Source organism: Lissotriton vulgaris, unplaced genomic scaffold (genome assembly GCF_964263255.1).
Source record: "Lissotriton vulgaris unplaced genomic scaffold, aLisVul1.2 SCAFFOLD_2725, whole genome shotgun sequence".
Classification (NCBI taxonomy): domain Eukaryota; kingdom Metazoa; phylum Chordata; class Amphibia; order Caudata; family Salamandridae; genus Lissotriton; species Lissotriton vulgaris.
This window is the reverse complement of record NW_028255826.1, coordinates 109029-128968: the sequence shown is the minus strand read 5'-3', so window position 1 is coordinate 128968 and position 19940 is coordinate 109029. Positions and strand designations below refer to the sequence as shown.

The window sequence follows — 19940 nt, the reverse complement described above, 5'->3', positions numbered from 1 at the left end:
GCCCCTGCTTCTGTGATCTGTGCACAGACATACCAACCCTGCAGATTCTGTCGGGAGACTACCAACTCTAAAGCTAGTCTCCCGCTCCCGATTCCTTCGCGTACAAACCAGATTGGGATTGCCAAATGATGATCTGCTGGAGGCATAAGTTCTCCTGACTATTGTTTAAACTCTCCCACTTGCCTGCCCTGAAATGTTGGCATGTATGTGTATAAACCTGCAAGTTGACGCTTTGAACCCTCGCAGCCTTCCGCTGTTCAGAAATGACCTGTGATGGGCTTGGAACAGTAATCAAGAACACTAGGGCCTCATTTACAATGAACTGGCGTCGGGCAGTGCCACAAGCCTTCTTCCCGCGCTGCCCTACGCCAAATCGAAAGGGCAGAAATGCACCGTATTTACAAGATGCACTGCATTTCATGTCCTTTCAGCCTGCGCCGGTGCACAATTTGCAGCCGAGCGACAATGCAGGCACCCTTGCACCATGGGTGTCTGTGATGTTGGCATGATTGTTTTTGTGCAATGCTGCCTCTCACGAGAGAGGGCTGCCTCTCATGAGATGAGAGATGGCTGCCTCTCATGAGATGAGAGATGGCTGCCTCTCATGAGATGAGAGATGGCTGCCTCTCATGAGAGATGGCTGCCTCTCACAAGAGATGGCTGCCTCTCACAGAGAGATGGCTGCCTCTCACGAGAGATGGCTGCCTCTCATGAGAGATGGCTGCCTCTCATGAGATGAGAGATGGCTGCCTCTCATGCGAGATGGCTGCCTCTCATGAGAGATGGCTGCCTCTCATGAGATGAGAGATGGCTGCCTCTCATGAGAGATGGCTGCCTCTCACAAGAGATGGCTGCCTCTCACGAGAGATGGCTGCCTCTCATGAGAGATGGCTGCCTCTCATGAGATGAGAGATGGCTGCCTCTCATGAGAGATGGCTGCCTCTCATGAGAGATGGCTGCCTCTCATGAGATGAGAGATGGCTGCCTCTCATGAGAGATGGCTGCCTCTCTTGAGAGATGGCTGCCTCTCATGAGAGATGGCTGCCTCTCATGAGAGATGGCTGCCTCTCATGAGAGATGGCTGCCTCTCATGAGATGAGAGATGGCTGCCTCTCATGAGAGATGTCTGCCTCTCACCACAGATGGCTGCCTCTCATGAGAGATGGCTGCCTCTCATGAGATGAGAGATGGCTGCCTCTCATGAGATGAGAGATGGCTGCCTCTCATGAGAGATGGCTGCCTCTCATGAGAGATGGCTGCCTCTCATGAGAGATGGCTGCCTCTCATGAGATGAGAGATGGCTGCCTCTCATGAGAGATGGCTGCCTCTCACAAGAGATGGCTGCCTCTCACGAGAGATGGCTGCCTCTCATGAGAGATGGCTGCCTCTCATGAGATGAGAGATGGCTGCCTCCCATGCGAGATGGCTGCCTCTCATGAGAGATGGCTGCCTCTCATGAGATGAGAGATGGCTGCCTCTCAAGAGAGATGGCTGCCTCTCACAAGAGGTGGCTGCCTCTCACGAGAGATGGCTGCCTCTCATGAGAGATGGCTGCCTCTCATGAGATGAGAGATGGCTGCCTCTCATGAGAGATATTTACAAAAAGGGGTGGTGAGGGACAGAGTCTCTGAATTAAACAGAATACTCTCACCCAGTCAAGAGATCAGGGCTAGATCCAACACCGTTTTTTAGCTCACTGCACCATCCCAGTTTCAGAACCTGGCTGTATGCAAATTAGTCTGTTCCTGTCCCAGTGCATGATGGGAACAGGGCAAACCAAACTACAAAAGCCAATTCTTACACTGGGAAGGAAACAAGCTACCGGGGACCGGTTTCTGGCATTTCAGCCGTCTTCGGCCCGGCTTGCTTGAATCCTGATGGTGCAATGAGCAAGGGACTCACATCTGAGAATACCCTTCCACGCTTAGGGTGGACAAAAATATTTACAAAAAGGGGTGGTGAGGGACAGAGTCTCTGAATTAAACAGAATACTCTCACCCAGTCAAGAGATCAGGGCTAGATCCAACACCGTTTTTTAGCTCACTGCACCATCCCAGTTTCAGAACCTGGCTGTATGCAAATTAGTCTGTTCCTGTCCCAGTGCATGATGGGAACAGGGCAAACCAAACTACAAAAGCCAATTCTTACACTGGGAAGGAAACAAGCTACCGGGGACCGGTTTCTGGCATTTCAGCCGTCTTCGGCCCGGCTTGCTTGAATCCTGATGGTGCAATGAGCAAGGGACTCACATCTGAGTATACCCTTCCACGCTTAGGGTGGACAAAAATATTTACAAAAAGGGGTGGTGAGGGACAGAGTCTCTGAATTAAACAGAATACTCTCACCCAGTCAAGAGATCAGGGCTAGATCCAACACCGTTTTTTAGCTCACTGCACCATCCCAGTTTCAGAACCTGGCTGTATGCAAATTAGTCTGTTCCTGTCCCAGTGCATGATGGGAACAGGGCAAACCAAACTACAAAAGCCAATTCTTACACTGGGAAGGAAACAAGCTACCGGGGACCGGTTTCTGGCATTTCAGCCGTCTTCGGCCCGGCTTGCTTGAATCCTGATGGTGCAATGAGCAAGGGACTCACATCTGAGTATACCCTTCCACGCTTAGGGTGGACAAAAATATTTACAAAAAGGGGTGGTGAGGGACAGAGTCTCCGAATTAAACTGAATACTCTCACCCAGTCAAGAGATCAGGGCTAGATCCAACACCGTTTTTTAGCTCACTGCACCATCCCAGTTTCAGAACCTGGCTGTATGCAAATTAGTCTGTTCCTGTCCCAGTGCATGATGGGAACAGGGCAAACCAAACTACAAAAGCCAATTCTTACACTAGGAAGGAAACAAGCTACCGGGGACCGGTTTCTGGCATTTCAGCCGTCTTCGGCCCGGCTTGCTTGAATCCTGATGGTGCAATGAGCAAGGGACTCACATCTGAGTATACCCTTCCACGCTTAGGGTGGACAAAAATATTTACAAAAAGGGGTGGTGAGGGACAGAGTCTCTGAATTAAACAGAATACTCTCACCCAGTCAAGAGATCAGGGCTAGATCCAACACCGTTTTTTAGCTCACTGCACCATCCCAGTTTCAGAACCTGGCTGTATGCAAATTAGTCTGTTCCTGTCCCAGTGCATGATGGGAACAGGGCAAACCAAACTACAAAAGCCAATTCTTACACTGGGAAGGAAACAAGCTACCGGGGACCGGTTTCTGGCATTTCAGCCGTCTTCGGCCCGGCTTGCTTGAATCCTGATGGTGCAATGAGCAAGGGACTCACATCTGAGTGTACCCTTCCACGCTTAGGGTGGACAAAAATATTTACAAAAAGGGGTGGTGAGGGACAGAGTCTCTGAATTAAACAGAATACTCTCACCCAGTCAAGAGATCAGGGCTAGATCCAACACCGTTTTTTAGCTCACTGCACCATCCCAGTTTCAGAACCTGGCTGTATGCAAATTAGTCTGTTCCTGTCCCAGTGCATAATGGGAACAGGGCAAACCAAACTACAAAAGCCAATTCTTACACTGGGAAGGAAACAAGCTACCGGGGACCGGTTTCTGGCATTTCAGCCGTCTTCGGCCCGGCTTGCTTGAATCCTGATGGTGCAATGAGCAAGGGACTCACATCTGAGCATACCCTTCCACGCTTAGGGTGGACAAAAATATTTACAAAAAGGGGTGGTGAGGGACAGAGTCTCTGAATTAAACAGAATACTCTCACCCAGTCAAGAGATCAGGGCTAGATCCAACACCGTTTTTTAGCTCACTGCACCATCCCAGTTTCAGAACCTGGCTGTATGCAAATTAGTCTGGTCCTGTCCCAGTGCATGATGGGAACAGGGCAAACCAAACTACAAAAGCCAATTCTTACACTGGGAAGGAAACAAGCTACCGGGGACCGGTTTCTCGCATTTCAGCCGTCTTCGGCCCGGCTTGCTTGAATCCTGATGGTGCAATGAGCAAGGGACTCACATCTGAGTATACCCTTCCACGCTTAGGGTGGACAAAAATATTTACAAAAAGGGGTGGTGAGGGACAGAGTCTCTGAATTAAACAGAATACTCTCACCCAGTCAAGAGATCAGGGCTAGATCCAACACCGTTTTTTAGCTCACTGCACCATCCCAGTTTCAGAACCTGGCTGTATGCAAATTAGTCTGTTCCTGTCCCAGTGCATGATGGGAACAGGGCAAACCAAACTACAAAAGCCAATTCTTACACTGGGAAGGAAACAAGCTACCGGGGACCGGTTTCTGGCATTTCAGCCGTCTTCGGCCCGGCTTGCTTGAATCCTGATGGTGCAATGAGCAAGGGACTCACATCTGAGTATACCCTTCCACGCTTAGGGTGGACAAAAATATTTACAAAAAGGGGTGGTGAGGGACAGAGTCTCTGAATTAAACAGAATACTCTCACCCAGTCAAGAGATCAGGGCTAGATCCAACACCGTTTTTTAGCTCACTGCACCATCCCAGTTTCAGAACCTGGCTGTATGCAAATTAGTCTGTTCCTGTCCCAGTGCATGATGGGAACAGGGCAAACCAAACTACAAAAGCCAATTCTTACACTGGGAAGGAAACAAGCTACCGGGGACCGGTTTCTGGCATTTCAGCCGTCTTCGGCCCGGCTTGCTTGAATCCTGATGGTGCAATGAGCAAGGGACTCACATCTGAGTATACCCTTCCACGCTAAGGGTGGACAAAAATATTTACAAAAAGGGGTGGTGAGGGACAGAGTCTCTGAATTAAACAGAATACTCTCACCCAGTCAAGAGATCAGGGCTAGATCCAACACCGTTTTTTAGCTCACTGCACCATCCCAGTTTCAGAACCTGGCTGTATGCAAATTAGTCTGTTCCTGTCCCAGTGCATGATGGGAACAGGGCAAACCAAACTACAAAAGCCAATTCTTACACTGGGAAGGAAACAAGCTACCGGGGACCGGTTTCTGGCATTTCAGCCGTCTTCGGCCCGGCTTGCTTGAATCCTGATGGTGCAATGAGCAAGGGACTCACATCTGAGTATACCCTTCCACGCTTGGGGTGGACAAAAATATTTACAAAAAGGGGTGGTGAGGGACAGAGTCTCTGAATTAAACAGAATACTCTCACCCAGTCAAGAGATCAGGGCTAGATCCAACACCGTTTTTTAGCTCACTGCACCATCCCAGTTTCAGAACCTGGCTGTATGCAAATTAGTCTGTTCCTGTCCCAGTGCATGATGGGAACAGGGCAAACCAAACTACAAAAGCCAATTCTTACACTGGGAAGGAAACAAGCTACCGGGGACCGGTTTCTGGCATTTCAGCCGTCTTCGGCCCGGCTTGCTTGAATCCTGATGGTGCAATGAGCAAGGGACTCACATCTGAGTATACCCTTCCACGCTTAGGGTGGACAAAAATATTTACAAAAAGGGGTGGTGAGGGACAGAGTCTCTGAATTAAACAGAATACTCTCACCCAGTCAAGAGATCAGGGCTAGATCCAACACCGTTTTTTAGCTCACTGCACCATCCCAGTTTCAGAACCTGGCTGTATGCAAATTAGTCTGTTCCTGTCCCAGTGCATGATGGGAACAGGGCAAACCAAACTACAAAAGCCAATTCTTACACTGGGAAGGAAACAAGCTACCGGGGACCGGTTTCTGGCATTTCAGCCGTCTTCGGCCCGGCTTGCTTGAATCCTGATGGTGCAATGAGCAAGGGACTCACATCTGAGTATACCCTTCCACGCTTAGGGTGGACAAAAATATTTACAAAAAGGGGTGGTGAGGGACAGAGTCTCTGAATTAAACAGAATACTCTCACCCAGTCAAGAGATCAGGGCTAGATCCAACACCGTTTTTTAGCTCACTGCACCATCCCAGTTTCAGAACCTGGCTGTATGCAAATTAGTCTGTTCCTGTCCCAGTGCATGATGGGAACAGGGCAAACCAAACTACAAAAGCCAATTCTTACACTGGGAAGGAAACAAGCTACCGGGGACCGGTTTCTGGCATTTCAGCCGTCTTCGGCCCGGCTTGCTTGAATCCTGATGGTGCAATGAGCAAGGGACTCACATCTGAGTATACCCTTCCACGCTTGGGGTGGACAAAAATATTTACAAAAAGGGGTGGTGAGGGACAGAGTCTCTGAATTAAACAGAATATTCTCACCCAGTCAAGAGATCAGGGCTAGATCCAACACCGTTTTTTAGCTCACTGCACCATCCCAGTTTCAGAACCTGGCTGTATGCAAATTAGTCTGTTCCTGTCCCAGTGCATGATGGGAACAGGGCAAACCAAACTACAAAAGCCAATTCTTACACTGGGAAGGAAACAAGCTACCGGGGACCGGTTTCTGGCATTTCAGCCGTCTTCGGCCCGGCTTGCTTGAATCCTGATGGTGCAATGAGCAAGGGACTCACATCTGAGTATACCCTTCCACGCTTGGGGTGGACAAAAATATTTACAAAAAGGGGTGGTGAGGGACAGAGTCTCTGAATTAAACAGAATACTCTCACCCAGTCAAGAGATCAGGGCTAGATCCAACACCGTTTTTTAGCTCACTGCACCATCCCAGTTTCAGAACCTGGCTGTATGCAAATTAGTCTGTTCCTGTCCCAGTGCATGATGGGAACAGGGCAAACCAAACTACAAAAGCCAATTCTTACACTGGGAAGGAAACAAGCTACCGGGGACCGGTTTCTGGCATTTCAGCCGTCTTCGGCCCGGCTTGCTTGAATCCTGATGGTGCAATGAGCAAGGGACTCACATCTGAGTATACCCTTCCACGCTTGGGGTGGACAAAAATATTTACAAAAAGGGGTGGTGAGGGACAGAGTCTCTGAATTAAACAGAATACTCTCACCCAGTCAAGAGATCAGGGCTAGATCCAACACCGTTTTTTAGCTCACTGCACCATCCCAGTTTCAGAACCTGGCTGTATGCAAATTAGTCTGTTCCTGTCCCAGTGCATGATGGGAACAGGGCAAACCAAACTACAAAAGCCAATTCTTACACTGGGAAGGAAACAAGCTACCGGGGACCGGTTTCTGGCATTTCAGCCGTCTTCGGCCCGGCTTGCTTGAATCCTGATGGTGCAATGAGCAAGGGACTCACATCAGAGTATACCCTTCCACGCTTAGGGTGGACAAAATATTTACAAAAAGGGGTGGTGAGGGACAGAGTCTCTGAATTAAACAGAATACTCTCACCCAGTCAAGAGATCAGGGCTAGATCCAACACCGTTTTTTAGCTCACTGCACCATCCCAGTTTCAGAACCTGGCTGTATGCAAATTAGTCTGTTCCTGTCCCAGTGCATGATGGGAACAGGGCAAACCAAACTACAAAAGCCAATTCTTACACTGGGAAGGAAACAAGCTACCGGGGACCGGTTTCTGGCATTTCAGCCATCTTCGGCCCGGCTTGCTTGAATCCTGATGGTGCAATGAGCAAGGGACTCACATCTGAGTATACCCTTCCACGCTTAGGGTGGACAAAAATATTTACAAAAAGGGGTGGTGAGGGACAGAGTCTCTGAATTAAACAGAATACTCTCACCCAGTCAAGAGATCAGGGCTAGATCCAACACCGTTTTTTAGCTCACTGCACCATCCCAGTTTCAGAACCTGGCTGTATGCAAATTAGTCTGTTCCTGTCCCAGTGCATGATGGGAACAGGGCAAACCAAACTACAAAAGCCAATTCTTACACTGGGAAGGAAACAAGCTACCGGGGACCGGTTTCTGGCATTTCAGCCGTCTTCGGCCCGGCTTGCTTGAATCCTGATGGTGCAATGAGATGGCTGCCTCTCATGAGATGAGAGATGGCTGCCTCTCATGAGAGATGGCTGCCTCTCTTGAGAGATGGCTGCCTCTCATGAGAGATGGCTGCCTCTCATGAGAGATGGCTGCCTCTCATGAGATGAGAGATGGCTGCCTCTCATGAGAGATGTCTGCTTCTCACGACAGATGGCTGCCTCTCATGAGAGATGGCTGCCTCTCATGAGAGATGGCTGCCTCTCATGAGATGAGAGATGGCTGCCTCTCATGAGAGATGGCTGCCTCTCATGAGAGATGGCTGCCTCTCATGAGATGAGAGATGGCTGCCTCTCATGAGAGATGGCTGCCTCTCATGAGAGATGGCTGCCTCTCATGAGATGAGAGATGGCTGCCTCTCATGAGAGATGGCTGCCTCTCATGAGAGATGGCTGCCTCTCACGAAAGATGGCTGCCTCTCACAAGAGAAGGCTGCCTCTCACGAGAGATGGCTGCCTCTCATGAGATGAGAGATGGCTGCCTCTCACAAGAGATAGCTGCCTCTCATGAGAGATGTCTGCCTCTCACGAGAGATGGCTGCCTCTCATGAGAGATGGCTGCCTCTCATGAGAGATGGCTGCCTCTCATGAGATGAGAGATGGCTGCCTCTCATGAGAGATGGCTGCCTCTCATGAGATGAGAGATGGCTGCCTCTCATGAGAGATGGCTGCCTCTCATGAGAGATCGCTGCCTCTCACGAAAGATGGCTGCCTCTCACTAGAGATGGCTGCCTCTCATAAGATGAGAGATGGCTGCCTCTCACGAGAGATGGCTGCCTCTCACGAGAGATGGCTGCCTCTCACTAGAGATGGCTGCCTCTCATGAGATGAGAGATGACTGTCTCTCACAATAGATGGCTGCCTCTCACAAGAGATTGCTGCCTCTCATGAGAGATGGCTGCCTCTCATGAGAGATGGCTGCCTCTCATACGATGAGAGATGGCTGCCTCTCATGAGAGATGGCTGCCTCTCACAAGAGATGGCTGCCTCTCATGAGAGATGGCTGCCTCTCACGAGAGATGGCTGCCTCTCACCGAGAGATGGCTGCCTCTCACAAGAGATGGCTGCCTCTCATGAGATGAGAGATGGCTGCCTCTCATGAGAGATGGCTGCCTCTCATGAGATGAGAGATGGCTGCCTCTCATGAGAGATGGCTGCCTCTCACGAAAGATGGCTGCCTCTCACAAGAGATGGCTGCCTCTCACGAGAGATGGCTGCCTCTCATGAGATGAGAGATGGCTGCCTCTCACAAGAGATGGCTGCCTCTCACAAGAGATGGCTGCCTCTCATGAGAGATGGCTGCCTCTCACCGACCAATGGCTGCCTCTGACTCACAACCTGGCAACCTGGAAACTTAAAGCACACACCTGCTTTATTTGTTTAATATTTTTACTGCCTGTCTGATTGGTTTGCCTGATGAGCCAGGGCCTCTGTGCTCTGCGGATCTTATCAACTCTATTCCAAGGAGATCACGTGACTGCCGGGGGGGGGGGGGGCTCCCAGGGCTGCTGTGTAAGAACAGCTGACAAGAGACAACATGGTGCATTTCAAGACAATCAATGCGTGCATTAGGTTGTTTCTTTGTAAGCTGCCGTGTGCTGGCAGCAGCCACAGAGGCAGCTTTCTGACCAGGCTGGTCATGTTTGCTGTTAAAGTCACTTAGCCATAGAGACTCTTGGGTCAGGCCATCCTGGCTTTACTGTTTGCAAAAATAAACACAGAGGCAGCAGAGACGCACGTGGCAAAGGAATGAGCAATATGGGGGTAGGGGTGGGGGGACAGAAACACACAGAGCTTGAGAGGACAAGGAGTGGAGGGAGAAGCAGACAGCAGAGACAGCTGCAAAACACATGCACCCTCATGGAGGTCTTCACAAATCATAAAAAGGCGTTCCTGAAAAGTGAACGCTCGTGGAAGAATAGAAGGAGCCAATCAGAGAGGTGGTAAAAGGTCTAAGACATGCTCGAGGGTCTGAAACAAATAAAGCCAGCGAATTGAAAGCAAGCACATGTAAGTGACAAAACACAGAGCCAATGGTAAGCAATGGGCAGAATGCATTACTAGACCCGCTTTCAGAGTGGCCCCAATACGTCTTTGCACCCAGACGGATGTGCTGCCACAGACCTCGACATAAAGTGTAAGGAAACTATTTCTGTTACACTAAAAATGTAACTACATGTAATGCATCACAGGCCCCGCCCACTTCGGCCTCGGAGCTCTGCCTGGGGCAGGACTGGCCTCTGTGTTCGTGACAGGCTGGAGCCTGTGAAAGGCTGTAGGGCTGGGTCACAGTCAGTAACAGGTCAGAAGGTTGGAGGAGGGATGCCATTCAGTGCCGGGGCCAGGACCCCCTGGTGCTTTGACACTCCCTGGCACTGAGGGCGAAGGGACCCGCCCAGCTCCAGACTCCCATGACTGCAGCACGCGGGGGTCAATCATCGCCAGCAAATACTTTTATCAAACGAGCTTTCACCGTGAAATGATCCTGCCTTCGGAGCTGGCAGCGAGGAGGCCTCCTTGTGATAGAATCACACTGCAGGCAGGACGCCAGGGTGAAGCCTGGGAGGAAAGAAACACGCAAGGAATGGGACAGCGGGAGGGGCCGGGGGCCGGGGGCCAAGAACACAGAGGTGCACGGGTGTGAGAGACCGTATGTGTCTCAGCATTGAATCCAAACACCACCACTACTACTGCCACTACTACCACCACCACTACTACCACTGCCACCACTACCACCACGACTACTGTCACTACTACTACTACCACTACTACCACTGCCACCACTACCACCACTACTACTGTCACTACTACTACTACTGCCACTACTACCACCACCACTACTACCACTGCCACTACTACCACCACTATTACTACCACCCCTACTACCACCAGTACTACTATAAACCTCTCACTAATGCTACCAAACATTACTACTACTAAACTGGAGAAACGCTATCGGGGAGAGGGGCAGGTTGGGAGTTCGCCTGCTTCAGGCAATCGTTAGTAGCAGAATAAAGAAGGAGACCATCTGCGTTTGGTGGCGGCATTTATGGAGAGCCACCAGGAAATCGAGGATTACCAGGAGGTAGGGTCACCATCGTCTCATGAGACAAACATCGATGGATTACCAGGAGGCAAGGTCACCATCGTCTCATGATACAAAAATCGATGGATTACCAGGAGGCAGGGTCGCCATCTTCTCATGATACAAACATTGATAGATTACCAGGAGGCAGGGTTGCCATTGTCTCATGATCAAACATCAATGGATTACCAGGAGGCAGGGTTGCCATTGTCTCATGATCAAACATCAATGGATTACCAGGAGGCAGGGTTGCCATCGTCTCATGATCAAACATCGATGGATTACCAGGAGGCAGGGTCGCCATAGTCTCATGATACAAACATTGATTGATTACCAGGAGGCAGGGTCGCCATCTTCTCATGATACAAACATTGATAGATTACCAGGAGGCAGGGTTGCCATCGTCTCATGATCAAACATCGATGGATTACCAGGAGGCAGGGTCGCCATTGTCTCATAATACAAACATCGATGGATTACTAGGAGGCAGGGTCGCCATAGTTTCATGATACAAACATCAATGGATTACCAGGAGGCAGGGTCGCCATCATCTCATGATCAACCATAAATGGATTACCAGGAGGCAGGGTCCCCATCATCTTATGATACAAATATCGATGGATTACCAGGAGGCAGAATCACCATTGTCTCATGATACAAACATCGATGGATTACCAAGAGGCAGGGTCACCATCATCTCATGATACAAACATCGATGGATTACCAGGAAGCAGGGTCGCCATCGTCTCATGATACAAACATCGATGGATTACCAGGAGGCAGGGCCTCCATCATCTCATGATCAAACATCAATGGAGTACCAGGAGGCAGGGTCGCCATCGTTTCATGATACAAACATTGATGGATTACCAGGAGGCAGGGCCGCCATCGTCTCATGATCAACCATAAAAGGATTACCAGGAGGCAGGGCCGCCATCATCTCATGATCAAACATCAATGGAGTACCAGGAGGCAGGGTCGCCATCGTTTCATGATACAAACATTGATGGATTACCAGGAGGCAGGGTCGCCATCGTCTCATGATCAACCATAAATGGATTACCAGGATGCAGGGTCGCCATCATCTCATGATCAACCATAAATGGATTACCAGGAGGCAGGGTCGCCATCGTCTCATGATCAACCATAAATGGATTACCAGGAGGCAGGGTTCCCATCGTCTCATGATACTGATACAAACATCAATGGATTACCAGGAGGCAGAGTCACCATCGTCTAATGAAACAAACATCGATGGATTACCAGGAGGCAGGGTCGCCATCGTCTTATGATCAACCATAAATGGATTACCAGGATGCAGGGTCGCCATCATCTCATGATCAACCATAAATGGATTACCAGGAGGCAGGGTCACCATTGTCTTATGATCAAACATCAATGGATTACCAGGAGGCAGGGTCGCCATCGTCTCATGATCAACCATAAATGGATTACCAGGAGGCAGTGTTGCCATCGTCAAATGATACAAACATCGATGGATTACCAGAAGGCAGAGTCACCATTGTCTCATGATACAAGTGTCGATGGATTACCAGGAGGCAGGGTCGCCATCGTATCATGATACAAACATCGCTGGATTACCAGGAGGCAGGGTTGCCATCGTGTCTTGATACAAACATCAATGGATTACGAGGAGGCAAGGTCACCATCGTCTCATGATCAAACATCAAAGGATTACCAGGAGGCAGAGTCACCATCGTCTCATGATACAAATATCGACTGATTACCAGGAGGCAGGGTCGCCATGGTCTCACGATCAAACATCGATGGATTGCCAGGAGGCAGGGTCGCCATCGCCTCATGATCCAAACATCGATGGATTATCATGAGGCAGGGTCGCCATCTTCTCATGATCCAAACATCGATGGTGGACATTCCTGTCCTGCAGCTGGAGCGCCGCCTTATGGGTGTGCATGGTGCTCACTCCGGCAGTAGTTGTGGTTTTGAAGCAGGTCTGCCTCTGTTCTTTTCAGGATCTTGGCAAGGTAAGGGGCTTTGTGATGGGGGACGGTCGGGCCGTCACCAGGGACGAGGTGCCTAATCAGAGCACTCATGAAGAGGCGTTTTATAAGGGTGTAGTGGAGTATGTTGGCCTCCTACAAGGATTCGTTCAGCTATGTCAGGAAGCTGACTAGGTCATCCTAGACAAGACACACCGCAGGGGGATGAAGGTCAAGAGGTCTGCAGGGGGTTGTATGCAAACCATGTCAATGAAACTTCATGTGAATGATGTCATAGCAGAATGCAGGATGGGTGGTGGCTTCAGAGGGGTCGGTGCAGGATTTAGTTACTCCATAGGTGAGGATTTGCAGACGGAGCGTACAGCTTTGAAATGCAAGAGGTCGTTGTGAGACTGCGCTTCCTCGATTAGGGCTGATCCATAAACCAGCTGCAAACCAGCTGCGATGTCATAAAACAAGAGATGAGAAATATCTGACTCTGGAAACCATGGGCCTCATTTATGAAAAGTGACGCATCGCTGCGTGAAAACAGCGATGCGTCACTTTTCATTGCGTCCTCCTTGCGACACCAATGATGCGTCATATTTGCAGTATGACGCATCATGTCGCAAGGAGTTACAGATACGTCAATATTTCTGACTTATCTAGGCGCAACAGTGACGCATTGCTGGAGTGTGTCACAAAAGTGACGCAACTCCAGCAATGCGTTCTTTCACATGGGTCAAGCCCCACGTCAAAGGGCCTGCGTCAGTCTTACGCCTGCTGTGAGGCAGTTGTAAGATTTTGACGCATTTGAGTCCTAGAAGTGGCGCAGTGAAATCTTATAGATTTCACTGTGTCACTTCCATGACCCTTTCTTGCGTCAATGCGCCCCCTTGCATGCATTATACCTGGCGCAGGTATAACGTGGCGCAGGGGTTTACAAAGTAACACATCCACCTAGATGCATCACTTTGTAAATATGGCGCAACAAGGCGCATTTTTTACGCCACTGGTGCGTCACAAAAAGTGACGCACCGGCGGCATAAAAGTGACGCACAGCCTCATAAATGAGGCCCCATCACTTCTGGTTTGAGTGACATAAAGATGCAGTTATAGCAAGGAGGAAGTAATGACCAGTCCGGTGTCTGTCATTCCAGAGCCCCACCTTGCCTTTCATCAGCAAAGGATTCATTCTTGTATCCTACATTCACCTGAGACATCGACAGTTCTTCTTAAGTCCAGCTCACGCAACCTCCACATTTGCAGTCTGAGGTCTTCTGCCTTTAGAAGCTCATTGGTACTGCTTATATTGACGCACACCTATCTACCCTGTCAGACCTCATGTAGCTCTGCCAGGAGCAGGCTGGTGCCTGGACCCCCATCTCTGGTTCCTAGAGAACAGACCCCAGGGTTGCCCCTGCTTTGGGGGCGGAGTCTGAGGTCACGAGCTGAAGTTCAGCCCCCCTCTTCAGTTCTCAGGTGTCTTCCTGTCTTTGAATGAGGGGGGCACCGCGCCTTCTTCACGCTGTCATCTCAGAACATCTCTTTCAACCACCTCTGCGCAGTGACGTCAGCCAGTGGGTATACTTATCTTCCTCTCAAGGACTTCACTTTTACACAATCAGGCAAAAATGCTGAATAACCTTTAATTTACCCAAATGTCATAAAGAGGATCTCACAGAAATGCCTTTTTTAATTGATTTCCAACACATCCGGGGACCTCTTACAGCAAAACTGACAAAACACAAGACAGTAGGCCCTGGGTCATACAAAAGCAGATTTCAATCAAAGGGTCTTGGGCCTTTTTTTACTTCCTTTTTGCATAAGAATTATAATAATAATAATAATCCATACTTGTAAAGGGCGAACATATCACCCCTTAAGGTTTCAAGGCCCTGTTGCTGTTAGGGAGATTAAGTCAGCTATTGCCAGAGTCACATGCGCTGAGCTGAGCTGAGCCCTGCGTTCCAGAGTCAGCCACGCAGGCCTCTGCGCCATACCGCTCCCTTGCATGAATTGCGTTGACGTACAAGGGTATACAACCGTTACAACGCAACTTTTACAACGACCTACCATTACAACGCAACTTTTACAATGCAAACTATTACAACGCATTGCGCTGGGGGGCGCTCTAGGATAGGGAATAGGTTAATTTACTATCCAATAACCTTCCCTACTATCCACGGGGACTGGAGTTGGAATAGTAAATTAAACTATTCACTATCCAGCGCCTAAAAGCATTATGCGTTGTAATGGTATGCGTTGTAAAAACCGCGTTGTAAAGGTACGCGTTGTAAAAGTATGCGTTGTAACATCATACATCCCGTACAAGACCCTGCTGTAATGTCCATGGCAGAAACAAGCACCGTCTCCTCACATTGTGATCTGTTTTCATTTCAGGTAACGCTTGAAGATCCCTTTGTTCCGATAGCCCAAGGCTTGGTGATCCGCCACGTGGACGTGCACCACGCAGGGACGTACCACTGCCAGCTCGAGGAGGAGGGGTTTCAATGGACACTTCTCAAAATCCACCTAGTGGTTATTCCTGGAGGCCAACCACCACACCCGAGGGAAGCCAGGGTCAAAGGCCACTCGAAGGAGAGGAGCAACAGCCATCACCCTTGGTACAAAGATCTCATGAATCTCATCAGCTACCCCTCCAAGATGGACTTCTACTGCGAGCAGATGTGGCAACGCGAGCCCAGGAAGAAGAAGAACAAGGCTGCGCTGGAGGCCGGCAGCGAGAGGAGAAGACTTGACGTGGACATGTCCAACGTCAGTGCCCCGATGTCCATCAAGGGGGTCAAGAATAGCAAACTGCTGCAGAAATCCCTCCGGTCCCCTCGCAGCACCTAAAGCGGACAGCGCGGGGGTCCGGAAGAGGGTGTGGGAGAGTTCACCCCTGCATCTGTGCGACAAGGTTCAGGCTGGAGGGATGTCTACACTACCACCTTGTATCTTCTTGTTGGTTCTCTCCATATCTGCCTGTCCCCTCTCTCCAGCTCACCTCAGAGGTGGCTGCCTGCAGGGTGTCTTCTGAAAGGTGAGCCCTCCCACACCTGTCTTTGAAAAAGGCTAACTTACGTGCTGCAGATTTATGACACTTTGGAAACTTCTTACAATTGCAGAGAAATTCCTATTACAGCCCCACCAAGGCAAAAAAATATAGGAAAGAGACTCTATCTGAGGGAGAGAATTTGAGAGACCCATAAGAATTCAGTAGACTTGGCCAAACTTACCACAAAGCAGGCTGTCAAGAGGTATTTCTTTCAACAGAAAAAATGATGTCTCAACTTTTTTTCACTTGGAAATTCTGAAATGCTTGGATCCAGCTTGTGGAGTTTCGTAGTAAAAATATCAGAATCAAGAGGAATGTTGGACCTTCAGGAACATTCTGTTGTGCTGGCAGAAGAGAGGTTCCAGGCCTACTGTCCTTCCTGGACACCGTACCTATCTCTGGCAAAGATGGCCGCCGTGGAACATCTGTATAAACTGATCATGGGAAATGGTTTTTGGGAGTCTTTCTAAAGGCCTTGTATGATTTCACCATTAGTCATAAGAAAGTGTGTCGCTTGTATATTAACTTGGAGCGCAAGTGTTCCTGTCATTTGGGGTGAAGGGATGTGATGGTGTAGGTGGTGAGCCTACATTAATGTTGGCTGAGAAGTCACTACTAACTATGGGCCCGATTCACAGAACTAACTTAAGACAAAATCCTAAACTTACTACTTTTGGTATTCACAGAATGGATTTACAACTACTAACTTTACATCCACACTCAGGGCGAAAATTCCGGCCCGGAGGCGGAGCTTCCGACCCGGAGGTGGAGCTTCCGGCCCAGAGGCGGAGCTTCTGGCCCGGAGATTTCGGCCATGGCGAAATGTCCGCCACCGGCCGGAATCCCCATCTCTGGGCCGGAAGCTCTGCCTCCGGGCCAGAAGCTCCGGCCCGAGTGCGAACGTAAAGTTAGTAGTCTTAAATCCATTCTGTGAATACCAAAAGTAGTAAGTTTAGGATTTTATCTTAAGTTAATTCTGTGAATCCGGCCCAATGTTATTAATTCTTTGCAAAGCACCTTAAGAGGGTTGGTTATTTTAAAAGACCCAGGTGCATGGTTTGTAACTTTAAGTTTAAAATACGTTTGGAAGGAAACATTCAGTGAGTATTCAATTTGGTTTCAAAATGTGAACATGTCTAGTTTGAAAAAGTTTGAAAGACGTTCAAATTGTTTTTTTTTAACAGCTTCGACCGTTCCCATGACTCGTCCTCCCTCGAACTTCACAGGTGTAGGATTCTAAGTTTAGTCTTGGCCCACACAAGTCAATGTCATGTTAAATTGTTGTAAATCCTTCAAGTTCGAACTATAAACTTTTTTTTAAACTAATTGTTTTCAAACCAAATATGTTTTGATCTAAAAGTTTCAACCTAAATGCTTTTCAAACAAAAGCTGTGAACTACTTGCCACATGCTTGTTTTCATATATGTACATAAATTAAAACCCCAAATGACGCATGCATTAAACGTATGCATTCGGGACATGGGCGTGTGATGACGTCATCGTGTGATCGATCACACGGTCTGTTTAAGGAGCTTCCTGTTACGCGTGCTCTGCTATAATCCATGTCACAGTTTTCGCAGCCGAACCTACGTGGCCAATTGTGTGAATCTATCGCATGAAATACCAGTGTCCATTTCAGACCTTCAAAGTTAACCCCCTCTCCCTCCCCCCGAGATGGCAAGGACCCCAGGAGTTCCTGTAGGCGCTGACTTATCCTTCAAGCCTCAGATCTTCTGTAATCAAACCCGCCTGCTGGATTCTCAGGATGCCAAGGGATGCCTAAGATTCCTGCCCTGAGGTGCCCTGAAGACTGCCCTACAGGCTCTGAGCTTGTCGAGACTCACTATGCAAATGTCTTTACCTGGGCATACCTGAGTATCTCATCCAGAAACCTCAAAGGTACAGAGCACGGCCATTTGACTTCTGTGTAAACTTTAAATACACCGTGGGGCATATTATCAAGGGCAGTATCGCCGCTTTAGCAGCATTTTTTGCCACTAAAGCGGCGATATTCTTATCTCCCTATTAACAAAGCGACGCTAACATGCATTAGCGCATGTTAGCAGCCGAATTTCTAACGCTACGCATCTTAGCAATATACATCGCTAATGAGATGCAAAGTAGGCATGCCATCCTGAAACAACGTGAGAAATGTCGGTAACACAACATCGCGGTATTTACAACGTGGCCCGCGCAACCGCGTAGCGATGAAAAAGTCCTGCTGACTGCGGTTTTCGCCGGATTTTAACACCTCGAAAAATCTGACTTAGCCATCTCGTCAATGGGAGGTGGATTGTCAGGCTACGTCCACCATGGCGTATTATCAAGGACTTCCCTATCGCTGAGGTTTTAACGTGGATTTCCAGCGATATTCACGCATTTTGCTGCTATCGCTGGATTTTTTATCACCTTGCAGATAAGCGTTGATGATAACGCGCTTACTCTGCGATGGAATCTAGCGATAGGCGGCGATAAGTAAAAAAATATTTATCGCAATTTCTTGATAATATGACCCCTCATTTTCCCACTATCAAAGCCAGCTCCACCCGTGGAGAAGAGGGTGATCTTCAAAGGACTGACTGCGGCACACAGGACCGGCCCTACATACTCACAGGATAAACTGACCCCCCACTGTCCTGAAAGACCTTTGCGGTATCAATCAGCCCACCTGCTGTGCGTCCCCTTTACCAGATGATAGAAATGGGCGGCTCGGTCTACTCGGTACTAGCAGCTAAACATTGGAACAAACCCCTGGTCGCCCTGACTGGCATCCCTCACACAAAGACCTTCTGTAAACAATTGATACCCCGCAGATTCAGAGACTAAGCTGGTACCCCCTCCCTTTTGCTTTGGGCCTAGCACCGGGGCACTCTAGCAGTAGCTGTGCACAATATAAATCCCAATATTCATTCATTCATTCAAAGGTGTCTGCTGAATCCTGTGACCCACATCCCCACTCCAAGGCCTAACCCATTGTCTTCTGGGGGAGAATGGATGCACGCAGCCCATGGAGGGGGAAATCTCTGGGAAGAAGTATGGGGCCACCAAGTGGCCAGTCAGAGTACTGCATTGGGAGACCTCCTCTGTTGGACTGCTGTCTGCCTCCCAGCCACAGAGGGCGCTCCAGAGTCACAAGAAGAGGAGACTTGTAAAAGTGTGTAGTATCCTGCTCTTGGTAATGTCATGGGCCCGATTCACAGAACTAACTTAAGACAAAATCTTAAAGTTACTACCATTTTGGTATTCACAGAAGGCACTTACTCATTTTGGTATTCACAGAAGGCACTTACTCATTTCGGTATTCACAGAAGTTAGGAGTCCTAACTTCAGGACTTCTAAATACCTGGATTTTTCTCAGTTTAGGAGTTCTAAAGTTAGGAGTCCTGACTTAACTACTTACGTGCAGCCCTCCGTAGAGCCATGTCCGGAAATGGTATCTCGGCCACCTGGTGAGTTTGGGCGAGTATAGTCTTAACCCCCCCCCCCCCCCCCACACACACACACAGCCCAATGACCCCGCACCTCACCTACCTCAGCAGATCGTCTTCCTCCACTAAAGGCAAGCGTTGACGCAGTCTGGAGTGTGAAAGTGTGCAAATAGTTCATTGACAGGACAACACAAACACCGAGGCCTTGGGGAAGGGGTGGGCTGGGGCGATGGCGCTGGGAACGGGAGTCCCACAGCAGCTGCTCTCCGGTGGGGTTGGGCACGTGCCAATCTGATGGAGATTGTATTATAGTGTGGATGAATCGTGTCACCATAGGTAGCTAGCTGCATGGCTGTATTTACTTCCTAAAAATCAGCAACCTGAAGGTTTTTTAAACACATCCACGCGTGATGCGCCTTGTTTAAGAAAATTAAGGCTAACTTGTGGGCAAGAGAAATACAACAATGCAGCAAACAAACGGGGCACACTGCCCGAATGGTTGAGGAGTAAAAGGCATAGATGATGTGCAGTATGCTAAGGGCAGCCGTCTCACTCCATGTCATCACAGACAGCGTTTCCACTATTGGACTTTTTATTTACA

The 19940-nt window shown here is 49.1% G+C and overlaps 1 protein-coding gene across 2 annotated transcripts in view; it reads left to right on the top strand.

Moving 5' to 3' along the window:
* LOC147658882 (semaphorin-3A-like) overlaps positions 1-16560 on the top strand; it is a 166204-nt gene extending 149644 nt beyond the window's left edge. For both annotated transcript variants that reach the window (XM_086952064.1, XM_086952063.1), the window contains exon 17: positions 15254-16560. In XM_086952064.1, the coding sequence (XP_086808190.1) occupies positions 15254-15709 (456 nt within the window). In that variant the 3' untranslated portion in view covers positions 15710-16560. The remainder of the gene's footprint in view (positions 1-15253) is intronic.
* The last annotated feature ends 3380 nt before the right edge of the window (positions 16561-19940 follow it).